The 24,402-nt window shown below is 46.9% G+C and overlaps 1 protein-coding gene across 4 annotated transcripts in view; it reads left to right on the top strand.

The window, feature by feature from the left end:
- LOC138526335 (interleukin-1 receptor type 1-like) overlaps window positions 1-24,402 on the top strand; it is a 450,187-nt gene that overhangs the window by 260,565 nt on the left and 165,220 nt on the right. For all 4 annotated transcript variants that reach the window (XM_069636950.1, XM_069636948.1, XM_069636947.1 and 1 more), the window contains one exon: window positions 24,148-24,274. In XM_069636950.1, coding sequence (XP_069493051.1) covers window positions 24,148-24,274 — 127 coding nt within the window. The remainder of the gene's footprint in view (window positions 1-24,147; window positions 24,275-24,402) is intronic.

The following is a 24,402-nucleotide window of genomic DNA, read 5'->3' as shown; positions in this document are numbered from 1 at the left end:
ACCAGAGTGCGACCGGAGTTGGCAAGGCAACTCGGTCCAGGGTGCCTAAACCCCCTCCCACACCCCTGTGGTAACCCAGACAGAATGGCACTACTTTTTTAGGGATTTTTACAGAAGCCCGCCAAAAGTGGAACAAAGGGCTCGACCTTTGGTTTAGGAGTCACAGAGACGAACACAGACGCCATTTTAAAAACCGAGTTCTGGCAGAAAATACCATCCGATAGACTTATTTAAGATAAGTAGACCGGTGGTATGTTAGAGACTAACGAGAAAAAGTATCAATCTCCAACAATGGGAAGAATCCCAAAGGGTTATATTCGGGGTCGAACATAACAAGTAGTTTCCACTGCCACCAGCCAAAACATCGACGAGGGGGGACGGGACAGTGCCCCCTCGAATAACAGACCCAGGAGTAATCGAATTACCCCTACTAGTACGTCCACAATAGGGTGGTTTGTACTAGTTCTGTTAGCAAATTTAGGTCTAGTAAAGCCAATGGTGACTTTACATGCCCGGGGAGACAGTAGTCAGTAACACACATAGAAAAACATATGAGACCCTATGGAGTAAAAGACCCCATAGCCCATAGAATACATTGGGCCTCATTACAACCTGCCAGTCCGGGACCGTGCAAAATCCGCAACGGCGGTAAAAACGTTTCCGTCTCCGCAAGGTTGCGGAAAAACCGTCCGATTACACGCTGTCGGTCGCGCGCACCACACGGACCCGGAAACGTTGTTACCGCCATCACGGAAAACTCCACGGAAATGGAAATAACGCAGTCACAAGTGGCGCAAAACCCGTTTCCTCCGCCTCCGCCGCCACGGACACGGAGCCGGAAATACCATGATCGCCAAAACAGGAAACAGAGAGGCGGCCATCATATAAAAGCACAATCCATTGCCATCCAGAGCCAGCACAATCCTAACTCTGAGAAGCCAAAAGGGACCACCAGCATGTCTGCCAGGATTCCTGCTCAGAGGCAGCGCAAACAGCGCTTCAGCGAGGCGGAGCTAACCGTCTTGGTGGAGCACATTGTGGACAATACGGAGATGCTGTTCAGCGCCGACCAACGGCGTGCCACACAGCAGCGGAGGAAGGAGGTGTGGGCCGAAGCTGCACGCAAGTGCACCGCTGTGGGCGTGGCAGTGAGGAGCGTGAAGGACTGCCACAAGCGGTGGGACGACCTGAGGCTGAGGGTACGCAACCTCATTCCCACGCACCGCCAACGCAGCAGTGGGACAGGCGGAGGACCCCCTTCCCCACTGAGGCTGCAGGCATGGGAGGAGTGTTGCAGCAGCGTCCTCCACCTAGAGGGGATCCATGGGATCGGGGAGGCTGAGGCAGGAGTGAGCCCACCTGCAGATGCCGGTAAGTGCCCAAACATGAATGCCACATGTAAATATGCAGTTGTGAGTACTAGGCCAAAGGACCCATTAACAACCCCCCCCCCAGGCAGTGCATGTGTGGGCCAAAGGACCCATTGACAACCCCCCCAGGCAGTGCATGTGTGGGCCAAAGGACCCATTGACAACCCCCCCCCAGGCAGTGCATGTGTGGGCCAAACGACCCATCATGATCCGCATGGCAACCAATATCACAGAATGCATACACCAGCAATCAGATCCATGTGACTAACACTATTGAATGTACAATCTTAATGACGCATGTGATGCACCCATCTGCCACCACAACAACACTAATTGCATGTCCTTTGTGCCCCCACAGCTGTTTCAAGTGACAGTGATACTGCACAACAGGCCAGCCAATCTGCACCGGCAAGTACACAAGCCACCGCCACCACACAGGAGGATGCTGCCGGCAGTTCTGCACCTCTGGCCACATTACCAGCCACTACAGATGTGCCGCCCACCACCACCACCGACGTCCCCACCGTCTCCACACTGTCTGAGTCTGGACAGGTGCCACGGGGACCTATCATGGCCACCCAACACAACACCGAAGGCAGCAGCACTGCAGAGGGGGCGGCCTGCAGTGATAACAATGCCCCGCAAGAGCACTCGGAAACGGGCCCACAGGGGGAGATGCCCACATTTGAAGACCTGGGCTCCTTCCATGAGCTAGGGTTCAGCCCCACATCACTGGGGAGTCCCATGAGATCGCCCACCCCATCCATGGCCGAACTGAACGCCCGCATGCAGCGGATGCAGGACCAGCAGGCTACCCTCACCCAGCTGGTGGAGAGGCAGCTAGAGGAATCCAGGCTGCAGAGGGAGAGCTACAGCGCCTCAGTGTGTCGCCTGTCGAGGTCCATCGGACGCTTTGCGAGCACTATAGTAACCCTTGCACGCCATGTGCGGGAGGGCAACGACCACACCTCCAGGCTTGTAGAGGCCATGTTGGTTGGCCAACAGGCAAATCTGGCATGGATGCCCTCAATCCAAGATTCTGCGCAATCAAACACAACCACCCCATCCAGCTCCACTACTGCCAGTCCAAGGAGGCGCTCGAGTAGGCTGACGTGTCCCTCGGGCAAGGTTGCACAGGCACAGAAGCGCACACAGAAGTGATGCCATGTGTGTGGAGCAGTGCAGGACACATGTGGACTACAAGGGTGTGAGAGAGGTGGGCACATTTGGGTGGTGGGGTAGGTAGTTTTGGGTTTTGAACAATGGGTCCTGGGTGGGGGTGGGCATGTTCGGGTGGTGGGTGGCCCCGGGTGTACAGCTTCCCTAACCAATGCACCTCCTTCCCTATTGTTATTACATCAATACATCACCATTTCCAATCAAGACATACATGTGTGGACATTGATCATTTATTTTGTAGTGCAACTATTAATTCATTGTCGTCACCGTGTTCGTGCATTTCTGTGATTGTGCTGTGACTCAAAAGTAAATGCGAATCAGGGCATCCCGTGCTCTCTGGCCATCATGTGGACCCCCAGGGGGAGACGGTGCCATCCCATCCCCATCTCCATCCCCATCCCCATCCCCATCCCCATCTCCATCCCCATCCCCATCTCCATCCCCATCTCCATCCCCATCCCCATCTCCATCCCCATCCCCATCCCCATCCCCATCTTCCTCATCTGCGTCTGGTGGCATTGGGATGTTCCTGCGCAGGCACATATTGTGCAGCATGGCACAGACGAGCGTGATTTTACCCGTCTTCACTGGGCTGTACAGCAGTGATCCGCCAGATCTGCTCAGACAGCGGAAACGGGCCTTCAGCAGTCCAAATGTTCTCTCAATCATTCCACGTGTGCGGATATGTGCCCTATTGTATGCCTCTTCATGCCTGTTCCTTGGTCTCCGTACAGGTGTCATCATCCATGGCGTTAGTGCATATCCAGCATCACCTACATGGGATGTAGATGGGGGGACATTTCAGTGTTTGTGGCATCATGTCCTCATCTGCTGCTGTGCATTCTTGTGTCATCATTCATTCATGCATATGTACCATGCAGTGTATGGAGGTATGTTTTGGGCATCACGATGTATGTCGCTAACTGGATATGGGCCTACACATTAACTTGCATGTTTACTGTGCCCTGCGGGTAACATTTGTTTGTGTGCATGTGACGGTGCAGTGCTGTCCACACATGGCAGAGTGACTCCACTGTACGGAAGTAGTAAATACACGTCGTCTCATTTACACGCCTCTCGTGCCTTTTGAGGCAGTGTTTCAATTGAGGGTGGGTGTCTGCAGTGGCACAAGGTTCATGGGACAGTGACGGGATTGGCTGTGCCAGCGTGTGCACGGGCACGTTGTGGTGCCCTGTCATGTCTTCCTTCATGATGTTTGGCATCCGCTGTGTATTTGGTAGATGGAAGGGGGTGATGCATGTGCGGTCACAGCGGCACACTCACAGTGCTCATTGGCCTGGACACACACACACCACTTCGACAGGGTTGTGGCATCGTCAGCTGTACTCACCCAATAGCCATGTGCTTTGTCTGGCATAGCGTTCCATGTACCGTGGCAACGCGGAATTCCGCAGTACCATTGAGTCATGTGATGATCCGGGGAAACGTGCGCAGCAGTGTGTAATCAGTTGCATGGCATTGCAAACCATCTGGACATTCAAAGAGTGAAACTGTTTCCTATTGCGGAACACCGCCTAAATTGCACATGGTACTGTCAACGTGGGTGCAGTCAACTGCGCCTATGCAATTTGGCATGCCTGCTATGGCATGGAAGGCCAACTTGGTGGCAATGACCTCGGGGTGGGTGCGGGGTAGGGCTATGTGTTCCGACACATGGCGCAACAGGGCATCCAGTACCTGTACCAGGATTTTTGAGAAACAGGGTTGTGATATGCCGTGCAGCTCACCAACCATGTGTTGATAGGTGCCAGTGCCAAGGAAATGCAGTACTGAGACAACCTTCAGGAGGGGGGGGGGGTGGCGGTGGGGTTGTCAATTTGGCTGCTGATGTTGTCCTCAAACATGGTGGTGATGTGCAGGATTGTTGCACGGTCCAGCCGGTATAGTGTGTGGATCTGTCCTGGGGTGAGGTTCCAGGATGAGGCCCTGATGCGTGGTATTGGTGGCTGGCGGCGGGGTCGGGCTGGCTGGGCAATGGGGTTTGCCATAGCTGCAGGGTTGGCTGGTTGCCGCCTGCGCCTCCTCCGCCTACGCCTCCTCCTCTGCGCCATTACTGCCACCATGTGCAGTGCTGCCTGTTGGTTGAGTAGGCCCAGTCCCAGTGCTAGTAGACCTGCTGCCTGCATGGTTCTATGTTGTGTTGGGCTGGGTGTGGCCCTTTTGTGGGCTCCCAGTGGCCTGCTAGGTCCAGCTGGGCTGATTTGGTGCACCTGTGCCCTGATTCAGTTCAGCAGGAAGTGTATAACGCCATGTTCTCGGTGGCGGCGGTTCCGCCACCGTGATCACGGTATTTACGCCATTTTTTTCCCGGTATTTCCGTGTCCGCGCTAGTTGTGATGCTCACGGTGTTTCGTGTTGACAGTAACGGAGGTGTTTCCGTGCAGACGGACTTAACGGGACACCTATTTCCGCGGTGGCGGTTGAGGGTGGTGCTATTACCGGGGCCGTGGGTCATGATTGGGCGGACATGGAAACGGTGCCGGTATGGTTTTACCGGCAGTGTTAATTCCGGACCGGAGTACTTGTAATGAGGCCCATTGACATTAAAAGGAATTACCCACATTCATGTCCAAGAGTGGGAGAAAAAGAGTCTCACTCTTGGCAGGATGGAAAAAAACAAACTCCAGAAATCCAGCAAAGCTGCTGGGGGACTCACTAGGTTAGGAGATTCAGCCTAAACGGAGAATTCTCCCTAACACTCACCCCCCCCCCCAGACTAAGGGACAGGAGGATTTAATCCACTCCTCGATGAATCTCATACCTCTAGTCGATGACATACATCCTAGAGAGACCATCAGCATTTTGGTGGTGACACCCTGACCTGTGCTCAATGGTGAAATCAAACCCTTGTAGGCAGATCGACCATCTCAATAGTTTTGGGTTTTCCCCTTTCATTTGCATTAACCATCTCAAGGGTTGGTGGTCAGTCTGAATGACAAAAATAGAACGATACAAGTACGGCCTAAACTTCTTCAGAGCCCACACGATAGCAAAGCACTCTCTTTCGATTGTTGCCCACCTTGTTTCAGGATCCTTCAGCTTGCGGCTGATGAAGCAAACGGGGTGCTCCCTACCTTTCCCATCCAGTTGACTGAGTACGGCACCTATACCTACATTTGAAGCATCTGTCTGCACAATGAAGTGTTGGCGGTAATCAGGAGCTCTGAGTACTGGGGCTTGGCAAAGAGCCTTTTTCAGGTTTTCAAAAGCCTGATTGCACTCCTCGTTCCATCTAACCTTTTTAGGGAATTTGGGCGAGGAGATGACATTCAGTGGAGAAGCTATGGTCCCATAGTTCTCTATGAAATTCCTGTAGTACCCAGTGAGACCTAGGAAGGCTCTCACTTGGGTTTGAGTAGTAGGTGTTGTCCAATTTTGCACAGCTTCAATCTTACTGAGCAAAGGCCTTATTTCTCCACCTCCTACCTCATGTCCAAGATAGACTACCTTACTCTGCCCAATTTGGCATTTACTCGCCTTTATGGTCAGATTGGCTCGTCCAAGAGCCTGCAAAACATCTCTCAGGTGGGTTACATGTTCTTCCCAGGAATTTCTGAACACTGCGATGTCATCCAAGTATGACATGCAGAAGTCCTCCATCCCATTCAGAACCTGGTTTACCATCCGTTGAAACGTAGCAGGTGCATTCTTCAATCCGAAAGGCATTACCTTAAAGTGGTATAAGCCAACGGGGGTAGAAAATGCAGTTTTCTCCTTGGCATGGTCTGTCAGGGCTATTTGCCAATAGCCTGACGTCAAGTCAAATGTGCGGAGGAACTTGGCGGCGCCAAGTTTATCCACCAACTCATCTGTTCTTGGCAAAGGGTGGGCATCAGTCTTGGTGACTGCATTAAGAGCTCTATAATCCTTGCAGAATCTAAGTTCTTTAGATCCGGCCTTTGGTACTAACACAACTGGGCTAGACCATGGACTAGTAGAGGGCTCTATTACCCCGAGATCGAGCTGATCTCACCTTTGATGTGGGTTTGTACGTTTTCTGACATTCTGTATCCTCTGCTTTTGACCGGCAGACAGTCACCAGTGAGTATGTTGTGCTGACCCCAAGGGGTCAAGCCTGGTGAAAGCGAGAACAGAGAGGCAAACTGATTCAACATAGATTTGCACTCTTCTTGTTGCTCGGGTGTCAGATTGGAGGAGAGATTTACTCCTTCAATTTTTCCGTCTAAAGGTAAGCCTCTGAGGAGATCCGGAAGAGCTTCACTCTCTTCTCTCTTCTTCTTCCTCGAATGATGCTAGAAGCAACGCTCCTACATCGGGTCTTGAGACATACGCTTTGAGTCGGTTGGTGTGAAAGACTGTCGGAGCCTCCTTGGGAATGCCCAAGTCCACCAGATAGTTGACCTCTCCGAGTTTACCCACAACTCTGAAGGGTCCCATCCACTTGTCTTGCAAGGCCCTCTGCCTTGTTGGGATCATAACGAGAACGAGCTGGTCTTGAGCGAACTCAACCATGTTAGCCTTTTGATCGTGCCAGTGCTTGACCAATGCTTGTCCAGCTTTCAAGTTATCGCTTGCTTCCGTCATCATGTGCGACATTCTCCTCCGGAGACCTATCATGTAGTCAGTCACTCTGACTGGCTTGGGGGAAGGAGCACTCTCCAACCCCTCGTTAATCAGGGCCAATGGACCTCTGACGGGATGACCATAGAGAGGTTCGAAGGGAGAGTAACCTACTGCCTCCTGAGGGACTTCCCTATAAGCAAAGAGAAGGCATGGCAGTAGGAGGTCCCACTTACGCTTAAGGGGTTCTTCTAAAGCACCTATCATGTTCTTCATGGTTCGGTTGAACCGTTCTACCAACCCATTGGTTTGTGGGTGGTAAGCTGTTGAGAACTTGTAAGTAACTCCACAGGTTTTCCACATGGCTTTCATGTAGTGGGACATAAAGTTTGATCCCCTGTCAGAGATTACTTCCTTAGGAAACACGACCCTAGTAAAAATACCAAGGAGGGACTTAGCCACAGCCGAAGCTGTAACAGTCCTCATAGGAATTGCCTCAGGATACCTAGTAGCATGGTCTACTACAACAAGTATAAACCTGTTGCCTGAGGAGGTTGGAGGATCAAGGGGACCAACAATGTCAATCCCTACTCTCTCAAATGGGACTCCCACAACTGGGAGAGGCACTAAAGGTGCCACATTCTTGGAGCCAACCTTAGCAGAGGTCTGGCAGGTGTGGCGGCTCCTGCAGTGTTTTTCCACTTCGGCCCCCATCTTCGGCCAATAGAAGTAGAGAGAGAGCCTTTCCTTAGTCTTCTTGAAACTCAAGTGACCAGCCAAAGGAATCTCGTGGGCTAACTGCAAGAACTGTAGTCTGTTCTCTTGGGGTACTACAAGTCGTTTGTAGTCTCCAGGTGCAGACTCGGTCGGTTCACTGTAGAAGAGGCCATCTTCCCAGTGCAACCTGTATTTCCCAGGCTCTTGCCCTTCAGCCTGAGCTTCTGCCTGGTGGCGAAGACCTTCCAGAGTTGGACATTCTCTCTGTCCTTACTGAAGTCTGCCCTGCTGGGTCCACCTTCTGCCAGTAAAGACTGCAGCTCAGGATGGTCAACAGGATCCAGATCTCCAATGAGTTCCTGGCCTTCTATTAGCTCTTCCTCAGAGTCTAATTCTACCACACAGGGTTGTACCTCCCTCTCAGCCTCAGCCGGAGGTGGAGTTACGGGTGTAACTTTGGACAACCAAGGGGATGTCCATGTTGGCTGTACTGTAATGCCGGCTGCTGGTTTCGGGGCAGAAGTCTTAGGTTTCCCTTTCGCTTCTGTTTTCTTCGAGACAGCGGCAGATAATTCCAGTGGAGCAGGAGTGATTTCTTTCTTCATCATCTCCTGGAGAGTACCGCGCATGGTCCTCTCTCTTGCGGGTCTGGTTAGCTCCTGTAACCGTTTACTAGGAGGTCTGGGAGTATGCGATACAACTCCGAGAGTTTTCAAATCGTTACCCAACAGTACGCGTCCTGGTACCTCACTCTTTATGCTGACAGGTATCTTCACAGTCATGTCATTACACTGGATGAGAACTGGTAATTTGGGAAGCATCTGCACAGGCCCTCCAGCTAACTTGGTGAGGTGTTTGGGTGCCTTAGCAACATCCTCAGCCTGAAAAAACGATGTATCCACCACAGTTATGCTGGCCCCGGTATCCCTAATGGCAGTCTCCTGACCATTCACCTGGACACTGTCCTTATAATACTCTTTAGTATTATCGGGGATAGAATTATAGACATCTAAATTCTGTTGTTCCCACAACCCCAGAGATACTAAAGAAACGCTGGCTGAGGCTCCAATGGGTTCGTCAGGTAGCAGTAGAAAGTTTCCACTTGCCATTTGGACTTCCTCCTCTGGAGCGAAGGCTAAGGAGACAAGCTGGACCCCTGAAGGTTTACCCTTACATCTGGGATCTCCTTTCACGTGGTCAGTCGAGCCACAAACAAAGCATTTACCGAATGCTTTTTGGAATGGTGGCTTGTTCTGGCCTCCTTCCGGTTTTACACCAGAAGAAACACTATTCTGCTGCGGTTTTCCTTGTGGCTTACCCTTCTGGTTTTGTTTGGGGCCCTCTTTGGAATTTGAGTTATTAGAATTCTCTTTTGAGTCTTTTTTAGGCTGTTTCCCCTCATCCTTTTTCTGAGTTGCCCCAGAATCCTTATGGGTACCCCTGTTGGCAACCCATAAGTCAGCAGCCTTAGCTAGCTTCCGGGAATCCAATTCCTTCGAATCAGCCAAGTGCTGTCTGAGCTCAGGAGAACAGGCATCATAAATAGACTCCAACATAAAAAGATTCTTCATACCCTCATAAGTGTTCACTTTTTAACCCTTAATCCATCCCTCTAAGTTTTTCAACCCTTCACTCACCCAGGTAGACCAAGGGGTACCATCATGCTTTTTGAGGGTTCTAAACCTCTTAAGATACTGGGAAGGGGTCTTCCCAAATCTAGCTATCAAAGCGAGTTTCACACTTTCGTAATCAGGCTTATCCGCCTCCCCCAATTACCACATCAGTCGCAACAGGAGGGAGCCTAGAGAACAACCAGGGAAGTAAATCGTTCCCGGTGATGTCCTGGATCCCATGATTGTATTCAAACAGTTTTAACCAATCCAACACATCCAATCTCGGTTCATACATACCCACTAATTCCTTCGGCATCCGGGGTCTTTTGGGACTGGAGCTCCTAGAGGAACCAGAGGAGAGAGAAGCATTTTCCATAGACAACTTTTTCATGATTAAGTTCTATTTCCCTGAGTCTTAACTCAGCTTGCTTCTGCTCAGCCTGGGCATTCATCCGTCTGAACTCGAGCTCTTGGTTTTGTTCAGATTGAGCCAAGAACCGTTTGTATTCTAATTCGAGCTTCATTTTTTCGAGTTCAAAATAAGCGGGGTTACATGTGGGATCTGGTATGGGCCCCGTAGGTACAGCTGGTAAGGCAGGTAGAGGAGCAGGGGAGACAGTTTCGTTAGCCTCTCCTTCCTCTTCAGCCTCTTCATCACTATCATCAGAATTACGATTTAGATCAACACCGTCACTGTTATCTACATTTGCTGGAGAAATTGGTTCCTCTGAACCAGTACCCAGACTTTGGTTCGCCAGCAATCTCTCTATTAGTTCTAACTTCTTGCCCCTTACAGGAAGATTCTCATGTCTACAGAGAGCTCGTAAACTCTCAGTATTTTCACCTGACAAGGATTCTTGACTGTAAGCTTCCATCGTAGACATGTTTTTGAAAGTTGATTTTTAGTGCTAAGCTTTGTGGTTAGTTATCCTAAAGTGTGGAAAAGCACTCTAAACTGTATACTCGATACAAATCCCACCGCTGTACACCAGTGTTAGGTGGAAACCTGTGCAGTTCCCTCTCGGACCACTGCAAAAGATTTAGGACTACAGGTGTTTGGCAGTAAACCCACTTGGTAGCAGTCTGTACCACACCGATTCACTTGGTAGCTGTGGCTGAGCAGTCAGACTTCCCTCAAGAAGAGTTAAGCAGTATGTGGAGTATACAATATAGGGCAATTCTTCACAGTAAGACAAGCAAACACGCAACAAGGCTTCAGTGTAAAGATATAAAGGTATTTATTTATAACGGAACATCTATAGAAAACACTCTGGCACTATCACGGCAAACAATTCAATTACAATTACTCTACGAAGAAAACAGTTCAATCCCCCTAACTATAGTTGGACAAGTCTAGGTTCTACCAGCATCACTTATTTGCAGACAGAGGTGCATGCTTCAACGTAGATGGCACTCTAGTATTCGTTAGGACGGGAGAGAAAAATAAGTAGGTTACAATATCAACACAGTTCAATACTTCACGGGAAAATGCAAGGCAAGAAAACAAGAACCACAATAGATCATAAAGTTCAGAGGCCAGGCCCCCTCAGAGAGAGGCAAGGCGATATGTCCCAAAAAGTCTCTTTGTGGAAATGCGTTCGAGTCTGTGTAGCAAATTGTTATTGGAAGATTGGACCAGTTCAGAACAATACGCTAGAGAAAGCTTGGAGGCGACGCTATGGAGAGGCGAGGATTAAGACACCTCACTCTATCCGGCAACAAGGGAAGCCAGGCGGACACAGTACCTTGATTGTGGAGAGACAGCTCCGGCGGGGGCAGTTGTTCCTGGAGGTGGATGCACGTCGGGTCTTTGCCAAGAGTAGAGATGATCTCGTCGTCGAAGAAAAGTGAAGTCCGGTGCACCACCAGGGAAGAGACCAGCCGCGGAGTGCTCCGTCACAAGGCACCACCTTTTGGTCGCGGTACAGGGGTAGTGGCTATCCGGTTGCCGAGGTGCTCTGCACGGGCAATTCGACCACTGCGTCCTGAGGCGAAGAAAAAGCAAAAGGGACTGGTTGTTCCCACCAGTCAGGGGAAGAGACTCTCCGGCAGGGAGATCTCCTCTGTCGTCGGGAAGTGGTGAGTCGGTTCAGCAGGGCTCCACCGGAGGTGTCGTTGTTGCAAGTCGGCTCAGCTTTACCCTCCTCGGATTCTTAGGTCCTGTGGCGACTTCTGAAGATCCAGTCCCAAAAGCCCTGCTTTTATGCAGAAAACCCCCATTCATTCAGCCTAGCTGTCAATCAACACACGCTAAGTGGTGAGTGGGGAGGCTCACCACTTGGGCCAATCACACCAGAGTGCGACCGGAGTTGGCAAGAAAACTCGGTCCAGGGTGCCTAAACCCCCTCCCACATCCCTGTGGTAACCCAGACAGAATGGCACCACTTTGGAGGGTCTCTGTACAGAAGCCCGCCAAAAGTGGAACAAAGGGCTCGATCTTTGGTTTAGGAGTCACAGAGACGAACACAGAAGCCATTTTAAAAACCGAGTTCTGGCAGAAAATATCATCCGATAGACTTATTTAAGATAAGTAGACCGGTGGTATGTTAGAGACTAACGAGAAAAAGTATCAATCTCCAACAATGGGAAGAATCCCATAGGGTTGTATTCAGGGTCGAACATAACAAGTAGTTTCCACTGCCACCAGCCAAAACTCAACGAGGGGGGACGGGACAGTGACCCCTCGAATAACAGACCCAGGAGTAATCGAATTACCCCTAATAGTACGTCCACAATAGAATGGTTTGTACTAGTTCTGTTAGTAAATTTAGGTCTAGTAAAGCCAATGGTGACTTTACATGCCCGGGGAGACAGTAGTCAGTCCACGGGTATGAAGTCTATGACGGAAGTCCGCCAGGACGCCCCAGTGTTACGGCACGTAGGGTGCGGGGTAACACACATAGAAAAACATATGAGACCCTATGGAGTAAAAGACCACATAGCCCATAGAAAGAAATTGACATTAAAAGGAATTACACACATTCATGTCCAAGAGTGGGAGAAAAAGAGTCTCACTCTTGGCAGGATGGAAAAAAACAAACTCCAGAAATCCAACAAAGCTGGTGGGGGACTCACTAGGTTAGGGAATTCAGCCTAAACAGAGAATTCTCCCTAACAGTTCCATACTGACAGGTGTTGTGATTGAGTCTCTAACATCAGGTGGACAACTAAGCCCTCCTCTACTGCAAGGCAACTTCATTGTCACAAAATATACGATTCAATGATTACAAACTATAGGGCTTTCTGATACATGGCCCTCTACAATTGGTTGGCACACTTGCTCACTTTTGGAATATTCCACTTGTTAGCAGCATGCAAACAGGCTACACCAGATGCAGGTGGGGTCAGCCTGGTCATGCTTCTCCACCCAATTAGCCCAACATCTATCATTACTCTTGCGGTCTGCCATTCAATTAAGGCTTTGAACTTGGCCTTGCAGAAGCTCTCTGTGCCTGAGAATAAAAGGGAGTGTGGCGTGGTCTTATTTTCTTGTTTCGGTGTAGCTCGACCGAAAGTCTTTTTTCATCTGACCATGTGACTGGAGACCACGTTTACGAGCTCTTTGTTGCATATAATTTTATTAAATGATGAACTCTTGACTCCTTCAGTGTTTTTCCATCCCACCTCAAACAGAAGCTTGTTTCTTTCTCACGTTTATGTAGCTACTTGACAGACAACCAGGCTCACAGTGGCCTTGACTCTTGGTGCTGGGCCAGCCAGCCTTTTTTAATTACCCTTCGCCATTAGCTATTTTCCAACTGCGTCACACTCAAGCCCTTTCTATTCACGGGGTTCAAGTTTTGCTAAAGTGTGTCATGGAAAATCCAGATTAAATACATTCCTATGTACATACATTGGCTCATCGCCGCAATCTATTCACTATGTAGCCAGCCTCAGGATCACTTTGTCTACTTGTGTTACAGCATCTGTACAAGTGTAAAAATTATGTTGCATTTTCTTCAGTGATTCTTTGAGCAAGCATCTTCATTTTGATCCCAAAATGTTGCTCATCTTCGACACCTCCTCTTCAGATCTTATAGAATGTCTATATTCTTTTGTCTTGTGTATCTTTTCAGCGTGCATCAGTTCTGCTTCGCATGACGTAACCAATCCTCTTTCTCATCCATTTTCACACTTCTTCCAGGACTCTTTCCAGAAGACCATCAGTTCTTTGGGAATGCATGTAGGGTTTTCTCAATGGATACCTGTTTCAATAATTCTTTGCGGTACAGGCATCCTCACTGGTACGGCATTCGTCGCAATTTCTGGTTCCCAACATATAGGCAACATGATGCAGAGCTTCTGGTAGCGGTATTTTGCTCCTACTCTACACACTGTGCTTCTAAAGCCTAACAAACCCTCTCATGATGTAGCCGCATATAGTCCATTACCCTTAATAAACATGGACGTGAAGGTGTTCATGAAGGTTCTGACTACCCGACTCTTGCCAGATATGCTGATGCTAATTCACCCAGATCCATGTAGTTTTATCGCAGACCGACCCACGGCCTTGAACCTGAGGTGACTCTTCTGTATAATGGCACGAATCAGTCCACAAGCTCGAGCAGTCACGGCATCATTAGATGCCGAAAAGGCCTTTGACTCAGTGTCCTCGAAATATCTATTTGGAGTTCTACAGTGTTTTCGATTTGGCCATTATTTTCTTAGTTGTGTCCAGCTCCTGTATTCACAGCCCATGGCGAGAGACCATACCAAAAATACATATCTCAGAGTTAGCGACTGGAAAGGGGGACTTGTCAGGTTTGTCCACTGTCTCCTCTCCTCTTCGCACTCATGATAGAGCCCCTGGCAGCACTCATCCAGGAAAAACATGGTGATGATGTTATTTGCATATCAGGTCCACCTCAAATAACCTTCCTGTATGCCGGGACCCAGACATAAATTTGAGCCCCATAATGGACAGTGTATACAGGTTTGCTAGATATTCAGGGTACAAGGTCAACAGCACTAAGTCTGAGTTATTCCCTTTTACGGACGTGGCTGCTCCTCCTACTGACTTGATAGGATTTAGATGGGTTCTGTCTTGGATTAAATGTTTTGGCATTATAATTTTAACACAGCACCAATTGCTATATGCCGATAATTATGTAGGATACTAGCACCAGCTTTCCATGGAATTAAAACTATGGGCTTGGCTTCCAATTTACTTGTATGGGCGACTTTCCTTATTAAAAAATTATAGTTCCCAAACTACTGTATTACTTTTGCAGCATTCCCATCTGGCCAGGTAGAGCTTGCTTTACAACATTGAGGTCCCTTGTACTGGGGTTCCTTTAGGGGACCCGGGTCGCCAGGATCAGTTGGAAAAAGCTGGTCAAACCTTATGAACAGGGGGTGATGGCCGCACCAGATTTTGAATTATACTACCAGATGGCACAGGCAAAACATGCAGGGCATCGGTACTCTGACCAAGTGAAACCATTGCATGTCCCGTTGGAGAGATATGGGGCAGCACCTACCAATCTCAAATCAGTAACATTTAGCGATAAATACATTGACTCCTGCATGTATGACCCACTGCATACCACAGTGATTGCATCGGCCAGAATATTTCGCAGGTTGGGACTGCTTGATCTATATAACAAGGGGTCCCATCATGGAACTTTCCAGGCATACTCCCTTCATTTGAAAAAGAGCTGCAGGAATCCTGGGATGAAGGGATGTGGTTGCTTCTTGGTGACCTATTCCCCAAGGGAGATTTGGATCATTAGTCATATTTTCTAATTAACTTTGCGACAATCCTATAAAATGGTTGCAGTATTACTGTGTAGGAGCAGCTGCCAGTCGTTTATAGCATCATTCCCTAAGGAACCCGAGACCCATCCATGTGTAGACACAGTTGTGTCCGGAGGTATACCAGACGTATGGTCTCCAAGCTTTATAACCTAATTCAATCCAGTCAACCTTCCAAAAATGGCATACGTCTCAAGTGGGAGAGAGATCTGGGGATAAAATGTACACATGTGCAATGGAGAAGTTGCTGCTGCTTGATGAAAGAGGTGTCAATGTGTGCCAGATATCTCTTAATACAATTTAGATTGTAAAATCAACTGCAGCATTATACTCCCGCTAAGCTTACTAAATGTACTGAGGGGATCGGTGATGCATGTGTGAAGTGTGGTAAATCTCCAGCAACCTCAATACATATGTACTGTAACTGCTCTCAATCGCCCAGTTCTGGCAACAGGTGGCTGTGTTATTATCTGAAATAAAGGATGTCCCACTGATGATGGCTCCCACTAAGTATCTCCTTGAAGACATTGGGAAGGTGTTGTTATACATTAGGAGACTATTTAATGTAGCATGTGTCGTAGCCAAAAAGTGTATCCTGCATTATAAAAACTCTAAAACAGCTCCAACTTGTACAGAATGGCTTAGAGACTTGGCTTATACCAATGAGCATTAGGAAACCTACATAGCCATGGCAACCCTGATGCGTAGACACAAAGACGTGTGGAATCAACTGTGGTTGTTTCTATCGCAAACTGCACAGACAGAGGGGAATGCTCTACAGATTGTATAGTGGTGGACTTTTCATTTGTGTACTGTCCCAACCTCCACTATCAAACACAAACTGGTGCGAGTGGGTCCTTGACATGCCCCCAGGGAAATGTGGTTGAACGCTACTGGCTGATAATGTTGGAAGAGCCACCAAATATTTCCCCAAACTACTCTGTAAATTACAGTGGGCACAAGACGCTTCAATATGGGAAGCACTTGAGGACCAACCAGTGGATATTTACGTGAGAGAAGAGCTCTTCACCACTGAGTATATATATTTATTCTGTTAATGAAACGTCCCTATTTCACACCTTTGTACATTTGGAAAGGGAATTAAAGACATTAGGATTTGGATCTGAGATAGTAAACAATGTGAATGTTCCCCAAACAAAATCAGTGATGGCTAAAGGGCTTAAAGGCGGATGATTTCAGTGACATTTACAAAACAGTGACACGGCTATTTTTTCAAAGTTATGGTGCAAGGGACGTTTCTTGTACAGTCAGCCTTGGTTTTACATCACAGTCAGCCCTCAACCTATCTCTTCAATCTATAGTGAGGTTACATAATAAGCCTGAAAGTTAGAAAAACATTACATTTTATTACAAAAATTTCACACTATGGCTGATTTGATTAGGGCTGCCTTAAAAGTAAATAGTGTAGCTCCCACGCCAGCTGATTTGGCATAATCATCTCAGATTGCATTTGGCCAGGTGGTTGGCCAATTTGACTTACGTGATGATGTTGTTCATGGATCCCTAGAGTCCTCTAAGGACCCCAGCTGTATGAATCAAGGAACTTCCCCTTCTGTGTCCAATCCTTTTTTGGTCATCATTGTGGACCCGTTCCCACCAGGGTTTCTTCAGGGAAACCTTTGGGTCAAAAAGCTAAACAATCGGGCAAGAAAAAAAAAGATAAAGGGGAAAAAGTAAAAAAAAAAAAGTAAGCCTTTACTTGGAAGTAAAAGGAGAAACTCTAGGAAATCTTCAAGATCTTTAAAAATGGCTGCAAACTCAGTCATTGTCATTCCAGGGGAATGTAGGGATTCCCAATGACGGTTAGCTTTTAACCAGGACCAAATCCCCTTTAAGGTGACGAATCAACGGAAGAAGAAATACTGAAAGAAAGATTGCAAGGACATGTGTTCTTATTTTGTTTTAACTCAGCCCATCAGTGCACTTGAAAAGACTTGACTCACATTGCCCAAAGATTCATGTGACATGAATCAGGAGAAGGAGACATTTGACAGTAATAATATCGAGGCTTCCATTACAAATACTTTTCATGTTGTGGCGCCATCTCGATGGAGCAGGTTCTCAACTGTCGGGGACATCATCTGGCTCGATTGGTGGGAGCAGACAGAATGATTAAGTGGTCCTAACCTCCAGGCAGGAGTCATTTTTGAAGAACGATAAAGCATGCATTTACCGTAACTCTGGTACTAAACATGACTAAGTGGTAACTGGGGATCTTAACACCTTGCTGCAAAACAGCAATGTTTTTCAAAGGTGGATCCAACAGTATACTCATGGTAATTGTACTGATCTGCTTCAATTTAAGATAAGCTCTTCCAGTGAGCTAAAGATGGCCTCCTTGCAACAAATACTTTTTTCTTCTTCTTGCTTGACTTTAAAATTTAAGTTGTCCAGTTTAAATTTGGTAGCTCTGTCGGCCCTTCATTTTTTGGTAGCAAATTTAGCATGTAACAAAATAAAAGGGACATTTTCTAATGAAAAGTAATTCAATTAATATATAATGTCCTGTTTAGAATTTCTTAGTTACGCTCAAATGGAATCCTCACTTGGCCCTTTGAATTTCTCTTATAACATTAACACATGGACTTCTGTAATCTAACACTAAAGATCTTAATTTAATCATTTTATTGAATCTCAATGTCCCTATCTCATTGACCAGGAGATTCAATTGAATAAGTGTGACATGGGGAACATCTTACGTGCTTTAGCAACCGGTAGCTATTTAGTTTGGGATAAATGTGTTTCTACAACTCTAGAATAGGCAGACTTTGAAAAATTGCCTTTCAAGGACACAAACACAACTTGTTGATACTATTTATGTATTTATTTAGACATTTATATAGCACCTTAGGGCCTTGGGGAAACAGGCACATATACAAAACAAAAAATACACCCACAAACAACAATAAAAGCACAAAACACAGTAGACCACAAATAACAAGAACAAAGAAACATAACAGAATGGCTAAAATACAGTAAAAGTATCATAACAGGGTCCATAAAACACCAATCATAAACTGGTACTAAGAACACATGGGGCATAGAATTTCAAAAATTAAATTAAAATACGTTTGCACATTGCTTCAGACAAATGTTCCTAAACTCTGCTAAGTACCCAACCCATCATTGTCATGGTGCAACAAACAGATTCAAAGCTCTGCCACATACCTAAAACAGTTATAAACCCCTAAATTATCAAACACAATGTTCATATTTGAAGAAATGCTCATCAGATCTTTGCATATACTTAAAAAATAAGGAAGGTTGCTTCTCCCACAACCCACTACTATGCAGTCTATTTTAGGGGAGCCCATCCATCAATGCGTACCCTTCGAAGGTCTCTCTTATCATTCAGTCTTATAGTATCATGCCGCACTTTCTGATGTAGCCAAGCTAACACTTTATTTCTCAAGGCCTCACTTGGCTCAATTCTTGTAGTTTTTGTCCACATTAGTGATCATTATGCTTCTTTTATCCCAGACAAAATCTCTTTAAGATCTACCAGCAACTATCACGGATCAAAATTGGGATTTGTTGACTAAGAGCAAAAAGCAGCTTCTGCACATCCGGCATAATGAGTTAGGCAGGAGCTGCCTCTGGGGAACCAGGAGCTAGTACAGAGTGCACAGCAAATCGAACTTTGCACAAGATGCAAACCCAACTTTTTGCCCATTTTATGTTATCCAACATGCTCTGAATGTCCTTAGGCATGTTCTTTATCATCATTTGTATAAATTCCCAAACATACATAGTTAAAATCATATAGCTAGATTAGTAGGGCACAACTTTTTCACAGAGTCAAAAGCAGCTCCTTGTAGCTGCTGTTGCAAGCTAACCAGGCCCCACAATAACCAGGATTTAAATAGCTCCAAGCTCCTGGCAAATTCGAACCCTGAATAATAGGCATCTGCGTTTTAGTCAAGCGAATACCCCTTGTAGTAGAGGATCCAGATGTTATGTGTGTCATATTTGCAAATCTAACCAGAGAATGATGATACAATATATAACCCCCAAACGATCGTGCTACAACTGTCAGTGGAGCTGGCATGAACAATGAGGCAATCGAGTTACCCAGCCTTCCGACACTGTGTTCCCTAACTGTCCTGATACTGATATCTTTTTCCAGGAACGTTTGACTGTATTTATCCTCTTTCACAGCTGAACTTCGATCACTCTTTGTTCCAGAGATTCAAACCACTGGTGGAACTCATTTAAATGACAAAACTGATTAAGGTTAGATAAGATACAATCTTTGGTGAGTTGCCAGTTTGCTGGGTGAACAGTTTCACAGCCCGTCATAAACTTTGTTGGCAGGGCCCTCTGCGAGAACTTTGGGGGTGAGTTCCACCTAATCGATGCTAATGGCCGAGGCTATCTACCATTCGTGATTCCTTCAGTCGTTGCCCTCTCCTGGTATTGGTATTGAACCTCTTGCGAATGCCCACCCCGCCTACCCCCCAGCTCTATAACAGAAGTCCTGGACTGAGTAATCGCCTCAGCTTCAATTTCACTTGTGAAAGCACCAAAATGGATATGTGTCATAGGTGTCATATTCGTGTTCCGGGATCTTGTAATAGGCATGCTAGAACAATTTTGGGGGTTAGATATTAAACCACACTATACCAACTCACCACCTAAAGAATTTCACATGTTCAACAAATAACAGCAGGAATTACCACACGCCTTTAGGCCTTCAAGCAAGCCTCCAAATGTTCCCAACACTCCCTCCTGTTGGCTGCGCCTAGCAAAATTACACTAGCCACAAGAGGGCAGGAGAGGCAGTCAGGGACCAAACAAGCAGACATCCAACACAAAAAAGGATCACAAATCAAAGTACTATGCTGCTGTATACTGAGGGCATTCCAAGTGCAACATGCCACCTGCCTCACCATCAGTGAACCCAAATGTCGGGAAACTCAGCATTCGGTATCACTGCTTCATTGCAGTAATTGGCAGCAAGGGAATAAGGGCAGAGCCCGTTTAAGGAGAGGAGAACACAAGACTATGGGGAGGGAGCGGGAAGCGGGAGGAAAGGGAGGGGCAAAAAGGAGGAAGAGGTCAGTTATAGAGTGGAGTGAATAAGGAGAAGGTGGAACTGAAGTATGGTCCCTGCGTGATATGTGAAAATCGTGGCACTGCCCAAAGGGGTACCACCAACTGGCGATGAAGGGAAACGAGCACCAGCAGTATCATGACAGAGGAGCCCAGCAGCAGGAAAGCAGGAGAAGCCCAGCAGAAGACTGGTAGCTCCAGTCCACGGTGAGACGCTGCATAGGTGGTGTGGCGTGGCAGAGAGCTGAGGAGGAGGGCGAAAAGCAGCTGAGGGGCCCAGATCAGCAGCGAAGGGGAACATACCAGCTGGAGGAGGACCTGTGTAGACAGACCAGCCGACGAGAAGTACCTTCGGGTGCAGTGCCCAGCAGCTGTACGGAGGAGGTGAACCCAGAAGCATGAAGGTACCCAGCAGAAAGGAGGGTGCGGCGGATCCGACCCTGCAGAAGGACATGTGACAGGCAGAAGATGGCCAGCAGGAAGGAGGTGAGGCAGTCCCGACCTAGCAGAAGAACATGTAGGGGAGTCAAGCAGAACAACAGACGAGGTGCCCTGCAGAGTGCAGAAACGAAGGGCGAGTGGGGCCAGCAGCACGGAGGACGAGGAAAGGTGAGGTGGAGAGAGGGAACTGAGCGGAGCAGGAGGCAGCAGAAGAGCCGCCACGAACAGACTGCAGGAACAGCAGCCCAGCAGAGGAGGAGCAGCGTAGAAGCCAGGCAAGCCCCGGTAAGGAGTCCATGGCACCTACCCCACCACCGAGGGAAGCAGGCCCGCGGGGGCCATTATAAAATCCCACCCAGACACTGGCCACACCTGCACACAAGTAGCGGGCGGGGGGGCACCAGAGACAGTTGCATCCACAACACGGGGCACAGAAAAAAAAAGAACAATAAGGGCGCCAACAGCACAACACGCGCCACAAGAGGGCATAAAACAAAGGTGCTAACGGTCTATCACTCAACGCAGCAATGGCATGGCCCACATACAGGTCACCCATATGGAGAAAACTAAATAATAATAATAATAGGAAAACCATTAAAAAAAAAGGGAAGCCCACATGAGGCACAGCCAGCCAAAATGTAGCACTGCAAAGCCTGACTCGAAGACAGGTACCAGAGTCCTGTCAACCCAGTGTGGTTGTGGGACGCATCCCAAAACAGCAACCGATGGCCACAACCCTACACACCACATCTAATAACTATCTTTATTTTCTCCTTTACACCTTTTGGTTTCCCCTCAAGCTCGGAATCTTGGATTTATTTTTGATTCCTCTCTTTCTCTACTACCCCAAATTGCTTCTATTGCTATTTTTTGTTGTTTTTCATTTATTTAACATCAAGAAAATTAGGCCTCTTCTAAACTTTTCCTGCACTAAAACTGTTCTTCAAACATACGTCTTATCATATCTTAACTAGTGCTGTTCCTTCTACGTCAGCCTACCTAACTATAATCTTCTTCTTCTGCGTTCCATTCTCCATTCCTTGGTTTGTGTTCTGTTTTGTAACTCTTGGTCAGCAAGCCTTTCTCCTTACCTGGATTGCCTTCGATGGCTTCCAATCAAACAGTCCCTTGAGTTTCAGTTTTTGTGCTTAGTTTTTAAATGTATCCATGCTTTGGCTACCGCATACTTACGTTCTCTGGTTTCTTTGTATTTTCCTTCTAGAGACTTACGTTCTGCTTCCCAGTTTCACCATTCTGTTCCCTGACAACCTTGTGCTTCTTCCTGGTTCCATTCTTTCCAACTGCTCGCTCCACATCTATGTAATTCTTTGTCTCTCCCAATCTGCTCCAGATCTCCTTTTCCCAAATCAAAAAAGTCTGAAACTCCAATCTCCTATATTCTGCCTCCTGAACCTTTCCAGGAAGCCTCATTGTTTCATTGGCTTCTGATTCATGCTCTATGGCCTTGTTTTCTTTTGTACAGTTGTGTTCATCCCTTGTCAAGCGCTTTGAATAAAAGCGCTATGTAAGCGTTTGTAAGTAAAATAAATAGATACAATAAACTCAGCAGGTTTTGTGACTGTTAGTGAGATTTTTAATATTTATACTTTCCTGTAAATCATATGGCTGTTTTCCTATTCCTTTTGCAATATGTGCTGAAAAATGTGGTGTTTCGGCCTGGGGATGGGTACAGCTCCCTCGCTTCGCTCGGTGTGAGGACCTCTGGCCCCATTGCAAAAATCAAAAGCTTGCACCCATGAATGTAGGTACAGTAAGTGCACATAGCTTAAAGTGAAATATACACATTTAGTTCAATTGACCTTTCCGCTCACAAGAAAGTGCACAAGGCAAAAGAGTGTTGGACTTTCCAAAAAATGTATCAACACTGGAAAGAGAACCTGAGAGAGGAGATTTTCCAATAACTATGCTGGCAAAGTATAAATGGTGCCCACCTTTTAAGTCCAACCATCTATAGTGAAGCAATCCCTGGAAAACAGAATCCTAATAGGAGACATGTGCTGTGATGACACTTTTATGTGGACATGTGGGTAAGTGTCTGCCTTGAGAACATGATAACCTGGGTGATATCCTAGTAGCCAAACACCCAACAAGGGGGTTACGTCCGCCCTCTGAAAAAAGTGGATGGATGCTGTCCACCAGCATGTATCCTATACTTGGGCCCTGAAAAGCAGCAAATGGACACAACCACAGAAAATCACCTCTCCAGTATTCAGGATTGCAACCTCTCTTGCCACATCCTGGGCAAATATTATTGACTCATTTGCCCTCTCATCCTGTCCCGTCTCACTGGCACGTTCGGCTTTCAACAATACTCTGCTTTATAAAGATGACTTGAAAAGTACACAAACCATAGTAAATTGCTCACACAAATAAATATGTTAAGCAAAAAGTGTACAATTGTGGCACTATTCTCCCCATTTTTACTACAACTGTGACTACAACTGTGACTACAACTACCAGAATGTAATTCAGGACAAGGCAAAAAGTGCCCTCTCAGTTTTTTAAATGTTCTTTCAAGGCTTAAAGGCTCATGTTAAAAGGTAATGTATGAAAAGGTTACATATTTGTGTTTCACTGTTTGACAAATGCCAGCATATTCTACCAAAAATACATGCTTTTGGTGTATTAAATATGAAAATATGGAAATAATAATACAGCTTTTTTTTTAGATATATTTTAATTGGCCTGGAGGGGTGCAGATTTAGGCAGCTAACTGGTGCTTTGCGTGTGCTATTGGAACAAAAATGCTCCTCTCCATTTCTTAACACAGAAACTTCAAGAAGTTCTAATGTTTCCGTGTAAATAAATGCAAAGGGGCATTTTTATTATTTCACTGAGTCAGTATTAATAAGAACGCCTTGTCCAAAGCAATGGTCTCTTAAATGAGCTATGACTTATACATCACTCCTACTTTAAAAGCTTTGCTAGAATAAAGAAAGTGGTAAGCAGTCATTATGTGGCCTGTAGCATCTGATGGGTCGCTGGGGGGGTGTATTTGTCCCTAGAGAGTTGGGGGTGGGGGGTTGGGAGATCACACTGTTCCTCACTCCTTCAACCAGAAAAGCGAGCCTCATAAGCAGCACAGCCCTTCTTTACAACAATATCACTTGGTATAGTCGAGGCAGGCACTGGTGCCTGCGGGAGGCGGGCCCTAACAGAGGGTCCCTGGGCAACCCCATAGACTGCCCAAGCCTCCGGCCGGCCCATATGTGCAAGGGTCCATATAGGTACCTATTGAAGAATGAAAGTGTGCTAATGTTTTCACCTGCTTTGCTGCTCGTCCATTTTTTTTTTTACCATGAGCAACGAGTGTGGAATGTACTGATCCTGCCCATGCTGGATTGGATAGCAGGTTTTCTGTCTGGTGACGGGATTGGTCAGACTCGCCACCAGATCATGCCATTGAAAGTGCTCTTTTGTATCTTGTCTGTTGACAGGATCCCCTGTCGAACTGGCCTGCAACGTGTCACATATAAGCATGGACTTCGCTTTAAGTTGGCAAGTTAACAATACATGGGCCGAGTACTATTTGGACCGCAGTAGAGTCACCTTGGAAAACGCTGTGTAAGTAGACTATAAAAATGTTTGCATGAGACCTTAAAAGCTCAGAGAATGTTTTGTATGAATTCACTTCGAGAAGCAATGTAAAAGTCGTTTTTAAAGATACATAACCGAAATGTACTCTTAACTTG

Source organism: Ambystoma mexicanum, chromosome 7p, assembly GCF_040938575.1.
Source record: "Ambystoma mexicanum isolate Mex_15411 chromosome 7p, UKY_AmexF1_1, whole genome shotgun sequence".
In the NCBI taxonomy this organism is placed as follows: Eukaryota; Metazoa; Chordata; class Amphibia; order Caudata; family Ambystomatidae; genus Ambystoma; species Ambystoma mexicanum.
Note: the sequence above shows the minus strand (reverse complement) of the source record. Positions and strands in the feature narration are given on the sequence as shown.